This window comes from Pan troglodytes, chromosome 1 (genome assembly GCF_028858775.2).
Source record: "Pan troglodytes isolate AG18354 chromosome 1, NHGRI_mPanTro3-v2.0_pri, whole genome shotgun sequence".
Classification (NCBI taxonomy): Eukaryota; Metazoa; Chordata; class Mammalia; order Primates; family Hominidae; genus Pan; species Pan troglodytes.
Window position 1 is genome coordinate 195584070 of NC_072398.2, and position 20221 is coordinate 195604290.

At 36.6% G+C, this 20221-nt stretch overlaps 1 protein-coding gene across 24 annotated transcripts in view; it reads right to left on the minus strand.

Moving 5' to 3' along the window:
• Positions 1 to 20221, minus strand: part of ZMYM4 (zinc finger MYM-type containing 4) — a 154049-nt gene that overhangs the window by 17693 nt on the left and 116135 nt on the right. For all 24 annotated transcript variants that reach the window (XR_010147165.1, XM_001166982.6, XM_024357821.3 and 21 more), the window contains 14 exons: positions 17964 to 18114; positions 17366 to 17481; positions 16278 to 16553; positions 15952 to 16102; positions 14471 to 14643; positions 13451 to 13601; positions 11187 to 11327; positions 10856 to 10893; positions 9796 to 9940; positions 6852 to 6970; positions 5974 to 6145; positions 5053 to 5106; positions 4470 to 4649; positions 3938 to 4032 (listed from right to left, as the gene is read on the minus strand). Coding sequence is in view for 23 of the 24 variants with exons in the window: in XM_001166982.6 (XP_001166982.2) it covers positions 3938 to 4032; positions 4470 to 4649; positions 5053 to 5106; positions 5974 to 6145; positions 6852 to 6970; positions 9796 to 9940; positions 10856 to 10893; positions 11187 to 11327; positions 13451 to 13601; positions 14471 to 14643; positions 15952 to 16102; positions 16278 to 16553; positions 17366 to 17481; positions 17964 to 18114 (1962 nt within the window). In the remaining variant the exon portion in view is untranslated. The remainder of the gene's footprint in view (positions 1 to 3937; positions 4033 to 4469; positions 4650 to 5052; positions 5107 to 5973; positions 6146 to 6851; positions 6971 to 9795; positions 9941 to 10855; positions 10894 to 11186; positions 11328 to 13450; positions 13602 to 14470; positions 14644 to 15951; positions 16103 to 16277; positions 16554 to 17365; positions 17482 to 17963; positions 18115 to 20221) is intronic.

The following is a 20221-nucleotide window of genomic DNA, read 5'->3' on the forward strand; positions in this document are numbered from 1 at the left end:
CAGGAGTTCAAGACCAGCCTGGCCAACATGGTGACACCCCATCTCTACTAAAAATACAAAAATTAGCCAAGCATGGTGGTGGGCACCTGTAATCCCAGCTACTTGGGAGGCTGAGGCAGGAGAACTGCTTGAACCTGGGAGGTGGAGGTTACAGTGAGCCGAGATCGCGCCATTGCACTCGAGCCTGGGCAACAGAGTGAGACTGTCTCAAAACAGAACAACAACAAAAAACCTTCGCAGAATATTAGCAAACCAAATCCAGCAACACAAAAAAATAATAAATACAGAAAAAAGTAGGGTTTATCCCAGGAATGGAAGGTTAATCATTTGAAAAAATTAATGTATTTCACCATTTTAACAGACTTAAAAAAAGGAAAACCAGATAATCACCTCAAAAGATGCAAGAAATCCACCTGAGGAAGTTCAATACCCAATCATGATTTAAAAAACTTTCAGCAAATTAAAAGGAGAAGGGGAACTTCTTCAACCTGATAGAAACCACCTATGAGAAACCTACAGGTAACATCATACTTACTGTTGCAAGACTTTTTTCACCGTAAGGTTAGGAATAAGGCAAAAAGGTCTGCTCTCACTACTAATATTCAACATTGTACTGAAGATACTAGCTAGTTCAATAAAACAAGAAAAAGAAGGAAAGAAAATGCATTCAGATTACAAAGGAAAAAGTAAAACTGTCTTTATTCACAGATAATATGATTGTCTAGGTAGAAAATCCTAAGGATTTTAGTTGAGCAAAGTCACAGGACACAAAGTAAATACATGAAAATTACCTATATATTTTTTTATTTCTAAGATAAATATCATAGAAGAAAAAATTATCTATATTTCTATATACTAGTAAGGAACACAAAAAATGAAATTGTTTTTCTTTTTTTTTGAGACAGGGTCTCGCTCTGTCGCCCAGACTAGAGTGCAGTGGCATGATCAGGGCTTACTGCAGCCTCGACGCCCCCTAGGCTCAAGCAATTCTCCCAGCTCAGCCCTCCAAGTAGCTGGGACCACCAGCATGCGTCACCATGACCAGCTAATTTTTAAAATTTTTAGTAGAGATGGGGTCTCACTACATTGCCCAGGCTGGTCTCAAACTCCTGGGCTCAAGCAATCCTTCTGCCTTAGCCTCCCAAAGTACTAGGATTATAGGTGTGAGTCATTGTGCTCAGTGAAAAATGAAATTTAAAAATAATACAATTTACAACAGCATCAAAATATCTTAAATACTTATGAATTAAACTTAACAGAATATAATGAGGCTTGTAATGCAGACTATTCCATGTTTCCAAATTAGAAGACTCAACATTCCTAAAATGTCAATTCTCTCTCTCTGGATTCAGGACAGCCCCAACTGAAATTCTAGCAGCCTTTTTTTTTTTTTTTTTTTTTTTAAAGAAATTGACAAGTTGATTCCAAAATGTATACAGACGTGCAAATGACAAGTTTAAGAAGAACAAAGCTGGAAGATTTACACTCTTAATTTCCAGGCTCACTGTAAAATCACAGTAATCAGGACAGTTGGTACTGGTATAAAAATAGACATATAAGTCAATAGAACAGAACAGAGAGTTTCAGAAACAGACCGATAGATACATATATGACTGACTTTTAACAGAGTTGCCAGTGTAATTCAATGGGGAATGAATAGTCTTTTTCAAGGGCAGTGCTGGAACAACTGGATGTCCATATGCAAAAAATGAACCTTGACCCTTGCCTCAACTCATATATAAAAATTACCTCAAAATAGATCACAAACATAAAAGTTAAAACTATAAAACTCTAGAAGAAAATGTAAGAGAATGTCTTAGTTACTATGAGTTAGGCAAAAATTTTTAGATGAGGTATTAAAAAGCACAATCCATAAAATAATAAACTGATAAAAGGGACTTCCTCAAAATCAAAATCTGCTATTCATCATTAAGAAAATAAAAAGGAAGTAACAAAATAGGACCAAACGTTGATTTGATAAAGAAATTATGTCCACAGTAAAGAATACTTACAACTCAGCAAGATGACAACCAACCCAATAAAAAAATGAAAAAAATGTGCGAAAACTGTGAATAAACACTTTACCAAAGAAGACACATGAATGGCAAATACGTATATGAAAAGATGCTCAACATCATTAATCACTAGGGAAAAACAAATTAAAACCATAATGAGGTACCACTACACATTGACTAGAATGGCTAAAATTAAAAATCAACAATACCAAGTGTTAGCAAAGTCATGGAGCAGATGGAACTCTCATACATTGCTGGTGGGACTGCAAAATGGTACATCTCCTTTGGAAAACAGTCTGGCAGCTTTCTTACAAAGTTAAAAATACACATAAGCATGAAACCTAGCAATCTCATTCCTAGATCTTTTTCCTTAAGAGAAATGAAAACGTATGTTCACACAAAGATTGATACTAAGATGTTCATAACATTTTGAGTAAGTTTTATTCAAAATAGCCTCAATCTGGAAACAACCCAAATTTTTATCACCTGTTAAACAGCTGAACAAATTGTAGTTTGTCCATGTAATGAAATACTACTCAGAAATAAAAAGGAATCAACTACTGGGACATGAAATAACATGGATGAATCTCAAAAACATTATGCCAAGTAAAAGAACTTAAACACAGAAGACTACATATTATAGGATTCCATTCATGTGAAATTTCAGAAAAGGCAAAGCAGTGGCATTCTGCATCAACCTGTACAGTAGATCAGTGGTTGTCAGCAGCCAGAGGGGCTGACTGCAAAAGGTCATAGTGGAACTTCTTGCTAAGTGGAATTGTTCATGATTGTGGTGGTAATTACATAACATATACATTAGTTGAAGGCCATCAAAATGTACACTCAGAACTTAAAAATGTTTTAATATAATTATACAATAGGGCTAATTTTAAAAATAAAGCTATTATTCTTTCAACTTTGTATAGGAAAGCCCTGTCAATGTGAAAAACAGCCATGTGAACTTCACTATTTTACTATACTATAAAAATAGGGAACTGGCCGGGCGCAGTGGCTCACGCCTGTAATCCCAGCACTTTGGGAGGCTGAGGCGGGTGGACCACGAGGTCAGGAGATCGAGACCATCCTGGCTAACATGGTGAAACCCTGTCTCTACTAAAAAATACCAAAAAAAATTAGCCGAGCGTGGTGGCGGGCACCTGTAGTCCCAGCTACTTGGGAGGCTGAGGCAGGAGAATGGCGTGAACCCAGGAGGTGGAGCTTGCAGTGAGCCGAGATCACGCCACTGCACTCCAGCCTGGGCGACAGAGCGAAACTCCGTCTCAAAAAATAAAAAATAAAAAATAGTGAACTACTCAGTATTTTTTATTTTTATTTATTATTACTTTTTTTTTTTTTTGAGACAGTCTTGCTCTGTTACCCAGGCTGGAGTGTAGTGGCCTGATCTCAGCTCACTGCAAGCTCCACCTCCTGGGTTCAGGCCACTCTCCTGCCTCAGCCTCCCGAGTAGCTGGGACTACAGGCGCCCACCACCACACCTGGCTAATTTTGTTATATTTTTAGTAGAGACGGGGTTTCACCATGTTAGCCAGGATGGTCTCGATCTCCTGACCTTGTGATCCGCCTGCCTCGGCCTCCCAAAGTACTCAGTATTATAACATGTAAAAAGAGCTAAATTTAGAGGCTGTTCAAAAAGATAAAAGCATAAAAAATAACTATAAAAAGTTTTTTAAAGTAAACAAAGCAATATAAAAGAAAACCCTTAACTATAGAAACAAAAAAAGTTCCTACTGAAAGAAATGTAAATAAAATATATGGTTCTTGAATTCAAAAAACAAAAGTTGCAAAATAACATGTGGAACTACCTGACTCTGGCTGTTACAGAGTTTTGAAAGCAGCAGGAACTAAATAATGCTTGTAGAATGAAGGAAAGAAAAGTCTAGAAAAGTTAAGCTGCAGCTTACTCTTCGTCTGGGTTGGGGGAAGCCATCTCTGTGTCGTCGTCTTGTTCGGGAACGTGCCTGGATTCCCTGTCCTTTATTAAGTGGGTCAAAGGATTCTATAATAATCAGCAGAAAGGACAACATGAGGTAAATAACTCACAAATTTAAATAAAGACTTAGACTAGGAAAGAAATATCAGGTAATCATCACTATATTCATTACTTTGTTTGTGATAAAATAAGGATTCCACTTATAGACTTAAACCAAGGATATAGTGCATAAATGAAAACTTCATTAACAATCAGGAAAACCTCTTATATAGCTACTACGGGAAAGGTTAAAAAAATTTTAACCAAATTAACCACTTATAAGAACAATATGGTACGAATTAACACCTACAAAGCCAGGGTCTATTTGTGCTCTAGATTATGACCTCTAACACATTACACTGTTATTATCAATAACAATTGGCACTGCTTAATAGTGTCAATTCAGAGTTGTACCGATCTTTTAAAATAAAAAGCTTTCAGTGGACAGGTTGCTGTACACAAACCTGATGGAAAATCTGCTTCCAGGTCCTGTTCAGTTTCCCCTTTTGAGAACTGCTTCAATTCTGAATCAGCCTCTTGCACAGCATTTGACTTTAAGGCATAGTGATTCAGCTCTTCCTCCCAGCTATGTGGAGTAGATACTGCCTCTGATTCAAGATCACCACTGTATGTACTTCCTTGGTCTGAAATATATAGATAACAATTAAGCCCTCAAAATAAAATAGCCTCATCTTGACATGCTCGGAAAACTTCCTGAACCCCTAAATACCAAAAAATGAGATACGGCTGATGGACAATTACCTAGGTACACTCAAGAATGAGGTAACTTGTTCATCAGTCTCAAAGAACTGGATTCATATTTTTGGTAGGCACTTGAAAGCATTATCTCAATTAATTTTTAAAACAAACATTTGAGTGGCTTTTATTATTCTCACTACAAATTAGTACACTTCATATACATCTGATACCCCTTACAAATAGTTAAAATTACAAATATGAAATCCAAGGGTACTAATATTTTATAGGTTTCTATCACTAACAGAGGGTAGTATTTCTAAAAATCAAAACATATTTTCAACTACAAACCTTTTTCAAATATCTTGGTGTCTAGAAAGAGTTCCTGTTCAGAAGTTTGGGACTCTAAAGAAAAAGAAAAGCACATAAATAATTTATGTTTAGACAACAAATTATATCTCAAATGAAATGACTGCACTATATACATCAATCATACTACAAAGTTCTAAGTAAATAGATTTCATATGCAGAAAGAATGATTCATTAACAAAATTAGACATTAGGGAAAAATGCAGTTACACAGATTACCACTGTTAATGGGGATTCTGGTTAGTATCATGTGCTTTGGAGTCAGATGTATCTGGATTCAAGTTCTGGTTCCGCCACTTCTGGACTGCATAACCAAGGCAAGTCTAACATCCTACTTTCCAGATCAGATATTTGAGATACATAGTACCCCCTCCCCACCCCATAAGGCTGTCATGAAGATTGAATCAGGCAAGGCACACAATGCACTGAGCATAATGCCTAGAGTATGGCAAGCACACAAAACGTTAACTATTGTTTTTATCATGATTCCACACTAGTAGTATGAGATCTATCTATCAGTTATTTTGAGCCAAATGGTTTTCCATCCTAAGGTTCTATTTACCCTCTACCAGCATGCTGGTTATTATATAACAGGAATTCTTATGTGGGGACCATGGCTTTGATTACAGAGATGGAATTGGAAAATGATCATGAAATCTTGATTTCTAAGTTATTTTTCTGGAATCATAACTAAAAACTATTGAATACCAATACTTGGTTTTCCTTCATACAAACAATAAGAGCTTTCAGAAGCACTAAAAAGTGTAATCAACCCCACAGGCTTGGTATTCACAGACAATAAAGGTTTTAGAAACATCCTGTCTTATACTTAAAATTACTTGAGTCACCTGAAAATGTGTAAAATGTGTTTTTTCTTTCTTTACTTTTAAAGATTATACCAACCTCCCTGAGATAGAGTCTTCTCCTTCTCTTCATCTTCTGCAATCATTTCTGCCATCTCAAGGAGATCAGCTTCAAATGGATGTGTGGGAAGCTTTTCTTTAATGTCTTCAATACTCTCTGTGACTTTATCTTCACTATCCATTGAAGATGGAATAAGCATAGGGACAGGCATCTGAAAGACCAAGGATAGACTGAAGGCTTTCTTCGGCAACAGGTTTGTAGCCAAAAGTATGATTTGTGAGATGATTTAGGTATTAAAATAGTAAACAAATTTAAGGTATATTCATTGCTGATGATTAAAATAGTCTTGCTAGTTTGTTTTTATAAGACTAGAGCCATTTAAATAAAATTTCAATAAGTGCTTTGGACACTCAACCAATTATGTCTCTGAATCCTCTAAAAGAATAATTCTATAATACACTTGCATTTTGTTTTTGTTGTTTTTGCTTGTATTTCTCACAATTTTCTCATAACTGTTTCCTTTAAGGACTCAGTACCTGGGAAAAATAAATTTGTAATTAAAAAATACATTTTTCTTTAATCAGAAATGAGAATTATATAAATCACAGTACTCTTTTCACCCTTGCTAGAATCCAGGATTTCAACATACACCATTTCTGATCTTTTTCTATTTGAGTGGTCTTATTGTGCATGTAACTTTTTTAAAAAGCTACATCATAACCTTTTCTGAGAAGGAAGGGTACAAATAAAAGCAGTCATTTATATAATCCATGTTAAGTAATAATGGGAATATGATAACAGCCAATCAGAAGCAGGTATATTTTACCAACAAATGAAAACTTTCTTCACAGAACTATACAATTTTAATTGAGGAAAATGCATGCTATATTAGCTTTAATCTCTAAATGATTACTCACTGGAACTGGAATTCCAAATGGGACTGGAGCATATTGAGTATAAAGATGAAGAGGTACGGGAACAAACACTGGTACGGGAACTGGCACCACAATAATCTGGGGCTGACTTGGAGTGTCTTCTAACAATAACAACAACAAAATCACAAAAAGCAAAGAGGGTTAGAAATGCTTTCATAAGATTTCAAAATAAAAAAGCTTATGGAGGTTTATAGTTCAAAATAAGAGTAACCTACGACACTACAGGACTTCTTACAAAAGAGAAATAACTAAAGTAGCCAAAAAAAAAAATCTTGAGTATAGCACTGACAAAAAGTGGGTAACAAATATCAGTGATGTGAGGAGAAAATGAATGCAGGATATAATTTAGATGGATAAATCGAAAGGATTGAAACAGGGAACCTAGAAGACAGGCATGGAAAACCGCTTGCTAAAGAGGAGGCTGAATAGGGAGGGGCCATTTCCATCATGCTATAATGCACATTTCAAAATCATTTGTAGCTACTGAAGATTTTTTTAACACAAAGTAGTGATGAAAATGACATCAAAAAAGATTAATTTGGCAACAATTTCAGCACTGAATAAAAAATATATCAACTGTTAAAATAGGAGGCAATTATAATATGTAGAGCTAAGATGATGGGAGACTACTCTAGGTTATGATACCTACAAAAAAGAATAAATATATATAGCAGATGTTCTAAGTATTAAAAGGATGAAACAGAACTTGGAAAAAAACTTGGAGAAAGTAGCAAGATGGATGATTTATTCCATTATTTAACCAGACGGTCCCCAACTTAACAATGGTTCAATACAGGATTTTTCAACTTTATGATGGTGCAAAAACAAGTATATGCCATACTTCTGTATAGCACTGAATGAATTACATGGTATTCAAAACTTTATTATAAAATAAACTTTGTGTTAGATGACTTTGCCCAACTGTAGGCTAATGTAAATGTTCTGGGCATGTTTAAAATAGCCTAGGCCCAGTTATGATGATGTTCTGGAGGTTGGGCATATTAAATGCATTTCTGACTCATGATTTTTTTAACATATGATGGATACAACATTGTAAGTCAAGGAGCATACAGAGTCCTTTCTATGTGTCAGAGAATATGCTAGATAAGTGTAAAATCATTAATCTAGGAGAAAGGTAATACTAGGGACAGAAAGAGAAGAGCTAACAATTTGACTAGAGTTAGAAGTGGGAAAATAATATGGCATAAATTTTTTTTTTTAACAGATGGGGGTCCCACCCACCATGTTGCCCAGGCTGGTCTTGAACTCCTGGGCTCAAGTGATCCTCCCACCTCAGCTGTCCAAAGTGCTGGGAGTATAGGCATGAGGCACCACACTTGGCCAATAAACTTTACATAATACAGCGGACATTAAAAAATTGTTACTTGATTTAGAAACATCTGATAACCAAACTACATAATACTAAATAAACTGCTATTGATTAAAAAAAAAAAAAAAAAAAGAACTAAATCATTTAGAGCCTTGCTATTTTGGTGTGGTCCCTGGACCAGAAGCACTGACTTTACCTGGGAGTTTATAAGAAACGCAAAATCTCAGGCCTCACTGAATAAGAATCTACTTAGTAAAATTCCTGGATAATTCATGTGCATATTAATCTTTGAGAAGCAATGGATGACAGGATAGCCTTGCAGCTCTAGAAATCAAGAATTTCCTTCTAGTTTAAAAATTCTGGGACTTTTAAAATTTTTTTAGTAGAGATGGTCTCGCTATGTTGCCCGTGCTGGTCTTGAACTCTTGGGCTCAAGTGATCCTCCCACCTCAGCCTCCCAAACTGCTGGGATTACAGGTGTGAGCCACCGCAATCGGCCAAAATTCTAGGACTTTTGGATGGCAGCATGAGGAGCTACAAAGATCTATTCCTTAGTGAAACAAGCAAAGAAAGTGAAAACTATTTAAAAACAGCCATTTAAATTCTTGGGAAATTGTCCTAAAGGCATATACCAAATGAAGAAACATTTATTCAAGACAATCTGTTCAAATTTGGTAAGAACAGTGAAAGTCTGTGACATTTCAGCCATCACAGGCTTTATCCCCCCAGCTCAATTCAGCTCAGCTTGACAGAAACTCCACTATGGGTAGCTGTGGCCAATAAAAATGGGCTTCCCTCCACTCAGCTCCCAATCAAGTGTTACCGTATCTCATCAAGAAAGGGAGGCCACAAGCATTTCTCATCCGCTCCAACTGAAAGCTGAAGAGGCTAAATTCCTGGTGAGTACGGGCAAGAGGTCAGGGGCTTCCCTTCACCCAGTTTCCATCCACTGGATGGAGGCTCTACCCTAGGAAAAGCAGGCCAAGAACACTGGGATCCTGATCACCCTCACCCCAGCTCACTTGTAGGGCAGAAGTTCCATGCCAGGAGAGGCAAGCCAAGAAGGCCAGAGACTACCACCCTGCCCAGCATCCATACAGGTGGCTCAGAGATTCTGCCTAGGGGGAGAGGCAGTTCACAAAAAAAAAAAAAAAAAAAAAAAAAAAAAAAAAAAGAAAGCTCTGAAGCTCTCCTCAAAGGAACTGACTTCATTTGAAACAGTGTGGAGTAGCCAAGAGACTGTGGAGTAGTTCAAACCTAAGGTCACACTGGAAAACAATAGCACCTCCTAGAAGCCTGTCCATGTAATTCCAAACTTTATGCTTATTCTATAATATTACATTGTCATTAATAAGAGAATTAAATGACTTGCTCACAGTATGGTATCACTGATTAACTTCCTTCTCTTTGACCCAACTTGTTAAGCCTCAGATGCGGAAAATACCTAACTCACGGGGATGCTGTGAGAACTAAATTGGGCAATGTATACAAACAACCAAACACATCACCTAGGAAATAGCAGGTACTCAATGTAAGTAGATCCTACATTTCTTTCCCTTAAAAAATTAAGAAAGAAAGAAAGACCAAGGAACATACCTGTCTGGCATTCTTTGTTTTGGGTATGTGGTTTGCAAGAGGTGGCTTTAGTCTGTGTGATGGGTTTGCATAATAAAGCTTTGTTCTTCAAAAGCCTTGGAGGTTGGGAAGGTGGCAGTTTCAGGGCATCTGTTTGAGTACTTGCCTAGTAAAAAAACAAATTAGAAACCAAAAACATTTTTTAAAATCTCATCGTAATTATAAGAAATATTATAATATTAAAAGAAATGTCATATTGGAATTACATGGAGGACATAGCAAGTAAATATTCAACCAAATGTATAAGAAATACAATACTCCTAAAATATTAATAGTAATCAAGGAATGTTTTAATAACTATATATTACTCTGCATGTCTCTAATCACAATTTCTATTTACCAAGAAAAATGCTATTTCTATTGTAACACACTGCTGATCAATAACAATGCTGGCTAAGTTTAAAACCAGAATTCTTACTTCCTGATTAAGACACAGAGGACTTGAAAGATTCAAGATAACTAGGAATAACAGAATCACTTATGATCATTTAAGTAACTTGAATAAAGACAACGTGAAAGTTATCCCAGAAACCTGGAGAAACACCTTAGAAATGCCACTGTTCCAGTCAGAAGTTTTTCTCATTATTTATTTTCTTCTTTTAAGAGACAAAGCAGAAAATATTAATGGGTTAAAAAAAGAATTTTTTTTTTACAGTATAATCTGTAATGGGTCAGAGGGAGGATAAGCTACATTTTATAAATATTTTATTTACAATCTGAGTACATCACAAAACATCCAAAAGTCTTTCAGGCCTAAATCCTGTACAATTTACTTCAATTTTGTGTAATTAAAGAAAAACTTTCAGTAACTACGTAGCCAGCATTCAAAGATATTAAAGTACATAAAAGACCTATTTAAATAGCCAGAAAATCCTATTCCTGAACAAAGATTAAATGAGCTAATGAAATCTATTTCATATAATAAATAAAGAAGGAAGGCAAATTAGCTCACACATATTTATACTGTACGAAAATGAAAAATAAATACAGTGACAATACCAATAAAAGTAATAAAACTTACATCACCGATGATTTTCGCTGTTACTGTTGGAACTGCACCTTGATATAAATTAAAACATAAATTTAGGATCTTTACAATTATTTTAACATTAGCATTAAAAGCTGATTATCAGTACATAAACACAAACCCTCATACTAAGAACATGTGTTTTTTTAATTCAACGGAAGAAACTAGCAATTCTAAAGTATGAGATATGAAACTTGTGCAGCGAGCCACTATTCCTAATATGAATGTGTCAAATGTATGAAAATAATCCCTGATGAAAGGAAGTTAGAGGACCACTGCATTCAACCTAAATAGGCTAGATAAATGCTTTCCAATCAAGCCATACCTTGTAAGACACTGTTAGAATTCACTGTAGGCTGAGCAGCAGGGGCACTTGCCAATGATACTACATTGGCTATAACTGGAGTCGAATCTTTTCTCAGAGATGGGGGTCCTGCTGAAGCAGCTTGAACCATGGAAATATTTGCTGATTAAAATAAACAAAAATAAGGAAACCTCACGTGATTTATATGTACTTACACAGAAACCATTTCAAGGAAGTTAAACAATGTTTTCAGGTTTGAGTAATTTCTGTTGGAGCAAAAAGTCACTTTAGGATTAACTGGGTTTTGGTTTTCTTCTTCTTTTTTTTTTTTTTGAGACAGAGTCTCACTCTGCTGCCCAGGCTGGAGTGCAGTGGCACAATCTCAGCTCACAGCGACCTCCACCTCCCGGGTTCAAGCGATTCCCCTGCCTCAGCCTCCCAAGTAGCTGGGACTACAGGTGCGCAGCACCACACCCTGCTAATTTTTTGTATTTTAGTAGAGACGGGGTTCCACCATGTTGGCCAGGATGGTCTCAAACTCCTGACCTCGTGATCCGCCTGCCTCAGCCTCCCAAAGTGCTGGGATTACAGGCATGAGCCACCATACCCTGGTTTTCTACTTTTTAATTAGTAAAACTTGAAAGTTTTCTATTAACTTTATCTTTACATAAAGAGGCAACAAATAGTCTAACTTAAAAACCAACTTGAAAACCAACAATGCAAATCCTCAAACACACAATACCAATGAAGATCACAGGTTAGATTTAATGGACAATTCAGCCTAATGTTTTTCTTAAATCTTGCCTTTATATAGAAATAATTTTTTTTTAAGTTTTGGAGTAGGCTCTTGTAGATTTTGCTTTTATTTGTAAGGAGACTATACTTAAATTCTTTTAGCTTTCAGGATGATACTAGTGTTGTTTGTTTTTAAATAATAGATTTTCTGAGATAAAGTGGCCTAACTCTGCACATAGTGTGTAGTCCTGATAAGATAAGTAAGTCCTGACAAGGTAAGTAAGCAACAAAGAGGAAGGGGCACCAGGTGGGGGAGAACAATGAGTAATTACTCTGAGAGATGACCTCCTACAGGTAGCCCCAGGAGCACGGCTACATTCTGCAAGCAGCCCCCTCCAGCAGGACCACGTAAAACTTCCCTCAAGCCGCTGCGTCTTTGCAGACTTCCCCTTCTCTGCTGTGCTGCTCACTGCAACCTTGCAACATATTTTCACACTTTCTCCAATAAATCTGCCTTTACCTATGACTGTCTTGGTAAATTCCTTTACAGCCCGTGACACTGGCCCCAACTAGTCACGCCCACGACATATAGTTTTATTTTATTTTAATTTTTTAGAGGCAGGGTCTCACTATATCATCCAGCTGGGATTGCTGTGCTGTGGTCACCGCTCACTCCACCCCTGAACTCCTGGCCTGAAGCCGTCCTCCCACCTCAGCATTCCAAAGGCGGTGGGATTACAGGCATGAACCATCACATCTGGCCTGCACATGGTATATTTAAAAGGCCATGTGATTTCGACTTTATGTCTTTTGTTATAAGTAGTCTCAAAGGATTTTTTAAGGAAGCCAATTATACTCAATTACATACCATTAACTGTTATCCTTTCCCATAAATTTAAGTTCTTACAGAGTTTATTTGATTCAATATTCTCAAAGAAATCTATTTAATCAAAAACTCATTTTCACTCAGCTTTAATCTAAGGTGTCAGGCCTCTGAGCCCAAGCTAAGCCATCATATCCCCTCTGACCTGCAGGTACACATCCAGATGGCCGGTTCCTGCCTTAACTGATGACATTCCAACACAAAAGAGGTGAAAATGGCCTGTTCCTGCCTTAACTGATGACATTACCTTGTGAAATTCCTTTTCCTGGCTCATCCTGGCTCAAAAAGCTCCCCCACTGAGCACTTTGTGACCCCTACTCCTGCTCGCCAGAGAACAACCCCCCTTTTTCCTTTACCTACCCAAATCTTATAAAACGGCCCCAACCCATCTCCCTTCACTGACTCTTTTCAGACTCAGCCCGCCTGCACCCAGGTGAAATAAACAGCCTTGTTGCTCACACAAAGCTTGTTTGGTGGTCTCTTCACACGGACGACAGCGAAATAAGGTGTTCAACAAAAAAAAACTAAATGTTAATGATACAGAATACAAGGAAACTGAGGTTTCATGAAATTAATGACAACTGTTTACACAGTTCCTGATCTGTAAAAAAACAGTAGTTCCTAGTATTGACCAAAGACTCCATTCAGTACCTAAGGTTAATTTTACCTGCATTATTTTGTGAAGGCGGGTCACATACACTTTGCTGATTACAGAACATCAAGATACAAAGCAGGTTACAGAAATGTTTCATTTCCCCTCGCCATTTCAAGGACTCACTGAGTTTACCCTGTCGCTTACAAGCATCACATTTGGCCATCTAAAAAGAAGAAGGTAGTCAAGGAGTAAGAAACAAATTATCTGCGGTCTGACAAAATAAAAATAAGACACACATAACAAGTGACGAAATTAACTTAGAATTTAGATCACAAAATTAAAGTTTGTCTTTATCAATGATTATACACACACACACACACACACACACACACACACACACACACACACACATATATATATATATTTTTTGAGACAGAGCCTTGCTCTATCGCCCAGGCTGGAGTGCAGTGGCGCGATCTCAGCTCACTACAAGCTCCACCTCCTGGGTTCATGCAATTCTCCTGCCTCAGCCTCCCGAGTAGCTGGGACTACAGGCGCCCGCCACCACACCCGGCTAATTTTTTTGTATTTTTAGTAGAGACAGGGTTTCACCATGTTAGCCAGGATGGTCTCGATCTCCTGACCTCATGATCCACCCGCCTCGGCCTCCCAAAGTGCTGGGATTACAGGCGTGAGCCACCGCGCCCAGCTGATTTTATACTAATTTTTTTTTAAAAACACATGTAACATACAGACTTCACTCTATAGCAGTTAAAAAACAAAGTGAAATAAAAATAAGGCCTATCTTCCTCAGACTTCAAAAGACAAATTCACTTTATTTAAATAATAAGTGAATAAAATTATAAGTTTAAATATTTTAATGTCTTAAGACTGATATGTCTCCTACAGGAAATTAAAAACAAAAGAAAACTTCAATAACATTAAAGTCTTTCTAAATCTTGCTAGAAGGCATAAAACATTTAATACTTAAAAGTTTTAAATAATTTAATTGTCCTTTATGTGACATGAAATTTTAAAAGGGAATAATTTATGCCCTAGAATGAAAAACCCAGGAATGCGAATTCTATTTACCTGATAGAACAAAACTGTATATTTGGACATGCATTCTTCACAACAGAACTCTTCCACTTTCCCTCCTAAATTATTCTGTACCAATTTGGGAGATGTCTGTAAACAATAACTGCACATTTTACAGTGATTTCCCCAGCGTTTTGCCAAGTCATGTTTATAAAGCAATTTGCAACCTAAAAATCAGGAAAGATAAAATTAACATTAGGTAGAAGTATTAGTTTTCTGCAACTTTAAATGGCCTAGGACAGGCCCGGTGCAGTGGCTCACACCTGTAATCCCAACACTTTGGGAGGCTGGCAGGAGGAGTGCTTGAGCCCAGGAGTTTGAGACCAGCCTGGGCAACATAGCAAGACCCCATGTCATATAAAAACAAAAACCAAAAAAAAAAAAGAAAAATAAGTGGTCTAGGACAAAGTTTTCACACTTGGGTCCTGATCAGTTCATAGAGTATCTTGATTTTTTAGAGTATCTATACTAGTTTTTGTTTTGCTTTGTTTTTGTTTTTGTTTTAAATGATATAAGACAGGATAGGACAGAAGAGAAAATATTAAACTGCATCAATTTTATTTCATGAAACTTTTGGGGCTGGGCGTAGTGGCTCACACCTGTAATCCCAGTACTCTGGGAGGCCAAAGTGGGTGGATCACCTGAGGTCAGGAGTTGGAGACCAGCCTGGCCAACATGGTGAAGCCCTGTCTCTACTAAAAATACAAAAATTAGCCAGGTGTGGTGGCGGGTGTCTGTAGTCCCAGCTACTCGGGAGGTTGAGGCAGGAGAATCGCTTGAACCCAGGAGGCAGAGGTTGCAGTGAGCCAAGATCGCTCCATGGCATTCCAGCCTGGGTGACAGAGCAAGACTCTGTCTCAAAAAACAAAAACAAAAAAAACTTTTATTTAGGTATGTGAAAATATACTGGGTCACAGTGTAAATGTATTTCTTCTTTTGTGCTATCAAAAGGTTTGGAAGCCCTTGCTCTAGAAGGCTAATTAATACAGCTTTAGAGTAAAATAAAACATTATAAACATATAGAATAGTTATCTAAGGAAAACAATCCTCCACATATTAATTTGCATATTCAAGCCATTTATATTCAGAAATATAATGGCTGTTTAAGACAATAAAAGTATAAACTTAGAATGTTACCATAATTTAAGGCATCCCATTTAGAAATAAGTACACGAACTAGAAGCTCTTTGAGGTCCCGATCAACCTAATAATGGGGAACCTAAGGATGTTAAATGTTTTTCACATCATCTTCTTCTGCATTATACTTTGCAAATCTTTCACTTCATTTTAACAGCTACATAATATAAGAAAACTAGATCAAAAACGAATGAACTAAGTGTAAATGAATCGAAAAGGCATTTACGTTATACATAAACAATAAAACAGATTAACTTAGACAGTGAAAGCTTAAATCATCATCAACTGCTTTAAAACAACCAACATGCTCAGTAGGTAAGATAATCTTCTGTCTTTACCTTCACTACAGAATGACTTGTCAGCACCTGAGAACCGAACAGTCTCCTTTACAATTTTCTCAATTTTACAATATTCACACATTGCCATTACATTATTTATTTTCTTATATTCATCAGAACAATTCTTGCCACAGAACTGAAACATTTTGCCCTGCAAAGAAATAATCATTAAGTACTAATTAAACATTTGGTTTGTCTTATGGAACTCCTTATCTCCCTTACTTTCAAAACAAATGGTATGATTTTGAGAGATGCAAAGTTAAAAATAATTTTACAAATAGACCCACGTATACTCAAAATCTTATCATGAACATGCTATACTTTACCTTATAGTCAAGAAGTTCTGGTTTTGTGGCAAAAAGACGGTTACAGTGTTGACATTTGAGTTTCACAACACTTCGTGCAAACCCAACATGCTGGGACTGGGCAGCGAGACGCTGGAGACCAGCTGCAGCAGAGCTACTGATGGAGGTGGGAGAAACAGCAGATGTGCTACCTCCTCCGGCTGACACTGTGGAACCTGTGGGGATGCTTACAATGACTTGGCCCTGAGACAAGGGCACTACTGAAGAATTCATTCCAGTTGGTTTGTTGAATAAATTCTGGAAAAACAAAACAACAAAAAGTATCAATTTAATCTTTGTTAAAACAAAGAAGTATTGTGTGCCTACATATGCCAAGCACAGTTCTAGGCATGTAAGGTACATCTGTTAACAGGCAATGTTCCTGCCTCTGAGCAGCTTATAACAGAATGGGGGGAGTCTCACTTATGATGAAAAAATAAAATAACTTAACTAATAATCTTCCTCAAAAATAATATCCTCCCAATAGATAATATGGGTGATAAAAGTACCATTCAATTTTATAGAAGGCAGTTAAATTAAATTCCAAATACAGAATGAACTACAAATCCAAGTTTAATAGGAATGATATAGAAACTTACACAACCCAGGCCCTAGCAAACACCTAATAAATGTGCATTACTATAGTAGGTGATAGGTTTGAATTTGTGTCCCTGCCCAAATCTCATGTCCAGTCGTAATCCCCAATGTTGGGGGAGGAGCCTGGCAGGAAGTGACTGGATCATGGGGGTGGATTTCTCCCCTGCTGTTCTGGTGATAGTGAGTTCTCACTATCTGGTTGTTTAAAAGTGTAGCACCTCCCGCTTCTCTCTCCTCCTCTTGAGCCCATCATGTAAGACGTGCCGGCTTCCCCTTCGCCTTCCCCCATAATTGAAAGTTTCCTGAGGCCTCTCCAGCCATGCTACCTGTATAGCCTGTGGAACTGTGAGCCAATAAAACCTCTTTCTTTATAAATTACCCAGTCTAGGGTATTTCTTTAGAGGAGTGCAAGAACAGACTCATACAGTAGGTGACTCACTGACTGAAGAAGAGGAAGGTTCCTGAAGCCATACCTGGAAAGCTACCACACAGCTGTAGCTGCAGAAGTTGCGTATACTTCCATCTGACATGGCTAGGTGATACTGAGGAATTGCTGAGGTTTTACAACTGTTACACTGAACTTGTACACCTTAGCAAACCAAAATAAAAACCAATGAGTAATATGTACAAATGTACACAAAAGTATGAGAAACTAAATAATATTATACAATATAAGAAAATTCAAGAGCCAGGGTAAGTTGTAGGAACTGAAACTAAATCATGTTACATATAGACAAAAACTAACATAATACTGAAAATGTTTCTTTCCAATTTAAATTGGTCAAAGTCTACCCTGAAACTACCAGATAAATGAAACTTCAAAGAAATTAGGTGGGGAAAAAGAAAATATATTAAAGAAGCCATATGAAATTCTTTTGGTAAGGGGGAAATGCATAAATAGGTATGCAAGTAAATAAATAAGCAATCAAGGTAACAGGTGATATTTTACAACAAATATCTGAAATATGTTAAATGTGCCTTTAAAATCAACCAAAAAAAAACCATTAAAAACAAAGCAATAACCATTATTTTTCAACCATTACATTTCATAGTTTATGAAACCAATATTACCTGCAGAAGTAACCATTTTAACTCTGTAAGCAGATAAGCAATTAACAGAACAGAAAAGCTCTGTCTTCCCCAAGCTATTGGTATTTTCAATCATTTCTGCTGAGGATCTCAATGATTTGCAAAGCGCACACGGTGTAATTTTGGCTGATTTCTATTAAGAGAATAAAACAACATTCATTTTTAACAAATTCCTAGTAAAAGCATAATTCTTCGAAACGTTTATACTCAACACTTTTGAAATATTTGAAATCAGTGATTTTCAAACTTTTATGATTGTAATCCTCAATAGGAAGTTTCATGGTACACATGTACTTCTGAGATTTTGCATTTGTGTATGATGCATGTATGTAATAAAACTAAAAAGTTTTATAGAGGAATAAATATCATGATAACATGTAATGCACTTTGATATTTTCCAATCTATTCTATTTCATTGAAAAAGTAATGCGGCCAGGCGTAGTGGCTCACCCCTGTAATCCCAGCACATCGGGAGGCCGAGGTGGGTGGATCACCTGAGGTCAGGAGTTCAAGACCAGCAAGGTCAACATGGTGAAACCCTGCCTCTACAAAAATACAAAAAAAATTAGCCAGGCATAGTGGCAGGCGCCTGTAGTCCCAGCTATTCGGGAGGCTGAGGCAGGAGAATGGCGTGAACCAGGAGGCAGAGCTTGCAGCGAGCTGAGATCGTGCCACTGCACTCCAGCCTGGCGACAGAATGAGAAGATTCCACCTCAAAAAAAAAAAAAAAAAGAAAAAGAAAAAGAAAAAAATAATAATGCTGGTTATAACCTAGTAATTAATTTCAGGGTCTATTAATAGGTCATAACCATAGTTTTAAAAACATTAAATAACAGCAAGTTCATGCTTTTATACTATATCATCCTATAAATTGAAATAACCCCCTCCAAAGGTGCTTATAAATATGAATTTAAGGAAATTAGTAAACTTATTAGGCAACTTATTGGCAAATATTCTACCAATAATAATAAAAAAAATACTCCATAAGCGTAAAGTAAGAGCAAACCTGGGATATCATCACAGGTGTCCAAATACAAACAACCAGAGTCCGTTATCTTAAGTCTTCACCCAATTAGGGATTCAGCAGCAAATAATGCTAAGTATTATTAACATGTCACACATTCAGGATAATTTATAAAGTATGTCCAGCACCAATTAGGAGATTTTAAGAGCAATCTTCCTTCTTAAAGAATCAATTTGTAAAACTTGATATTAAAATAAATACACAGTAAAGTGAATATATGCCTGAATTTTGGAATGTCTTCTAAATCTCTAACCCCATTTCCCTCTCCTCCCTAATGAGGACTGTAAAAGCAAACCTCATTTGTAAGACCCAGATCAAGAGTTACCTCTGTGAAGCTTCTGCTGATAGTCTCATCTTTCCCTATCAAGCAGAGCTCACTATGCTACCTCTGTGGCCCACTGTACCCATAATACTTCCATCATAGCATCTCTATTTACTCATTTATACGTCTTGTCTTTCTCAGGAGACAGGCAGCCCCTCAAAACAGAAATTATATCTAATGTTTGTTGAATGAATTATATATAAGGAAGAAAGGAAGGTAGCAGAAATGACCATCTACAATGCCTCAGTTACATACTAGGCATTCTTTCATTCTTACTTTCTATAATCCTAAAAACATCCCAGTGACATAGGTGGTATCATAGTTATTTACAGACAGAAAAACTGGGACTCAGGGAGCTTAACCGCTTTCCCCAAGGTAAAATTGTATTTGAACATAAGGTCTAGAATTAAATCTAGATCTGCCTTACTTCTAAATTCCAGTTCTTTCTCTACCACAGCAGATATAATACATGAAAAATTTAATAGGTTTTGACTAAATTAAAAGTAAAGAATAAATTTAAAATTAAGATGTTTCATCCTATTTCTCCCTCTCTTGTGGACTATCACTCATCTTTCAATGGACTGAATCCAGGTAACTTTTAGTACCTGATACAGTATCAGGAAAAGAACAGTCTTTTGGAAAATGACAAAACAATGAAGATGTGGGGATTTTTTTTTCCTTTGAGAACAAAAATAAGGAATGAATAGTAAAACTTAGCCATTATAGTGTGTTTTCACATTAACAGGAAATAAATTGAAACATGCTTAAATTCCAAAATTACTACAAAGTTTTAAGAACAATTAACAAGAAAGTTCCTAATCAACACTATTAAATTCACCAATTTTGATAAACTGTACAAAAACTTACTATTCTAAGGAAAAGAATGATTAGCAA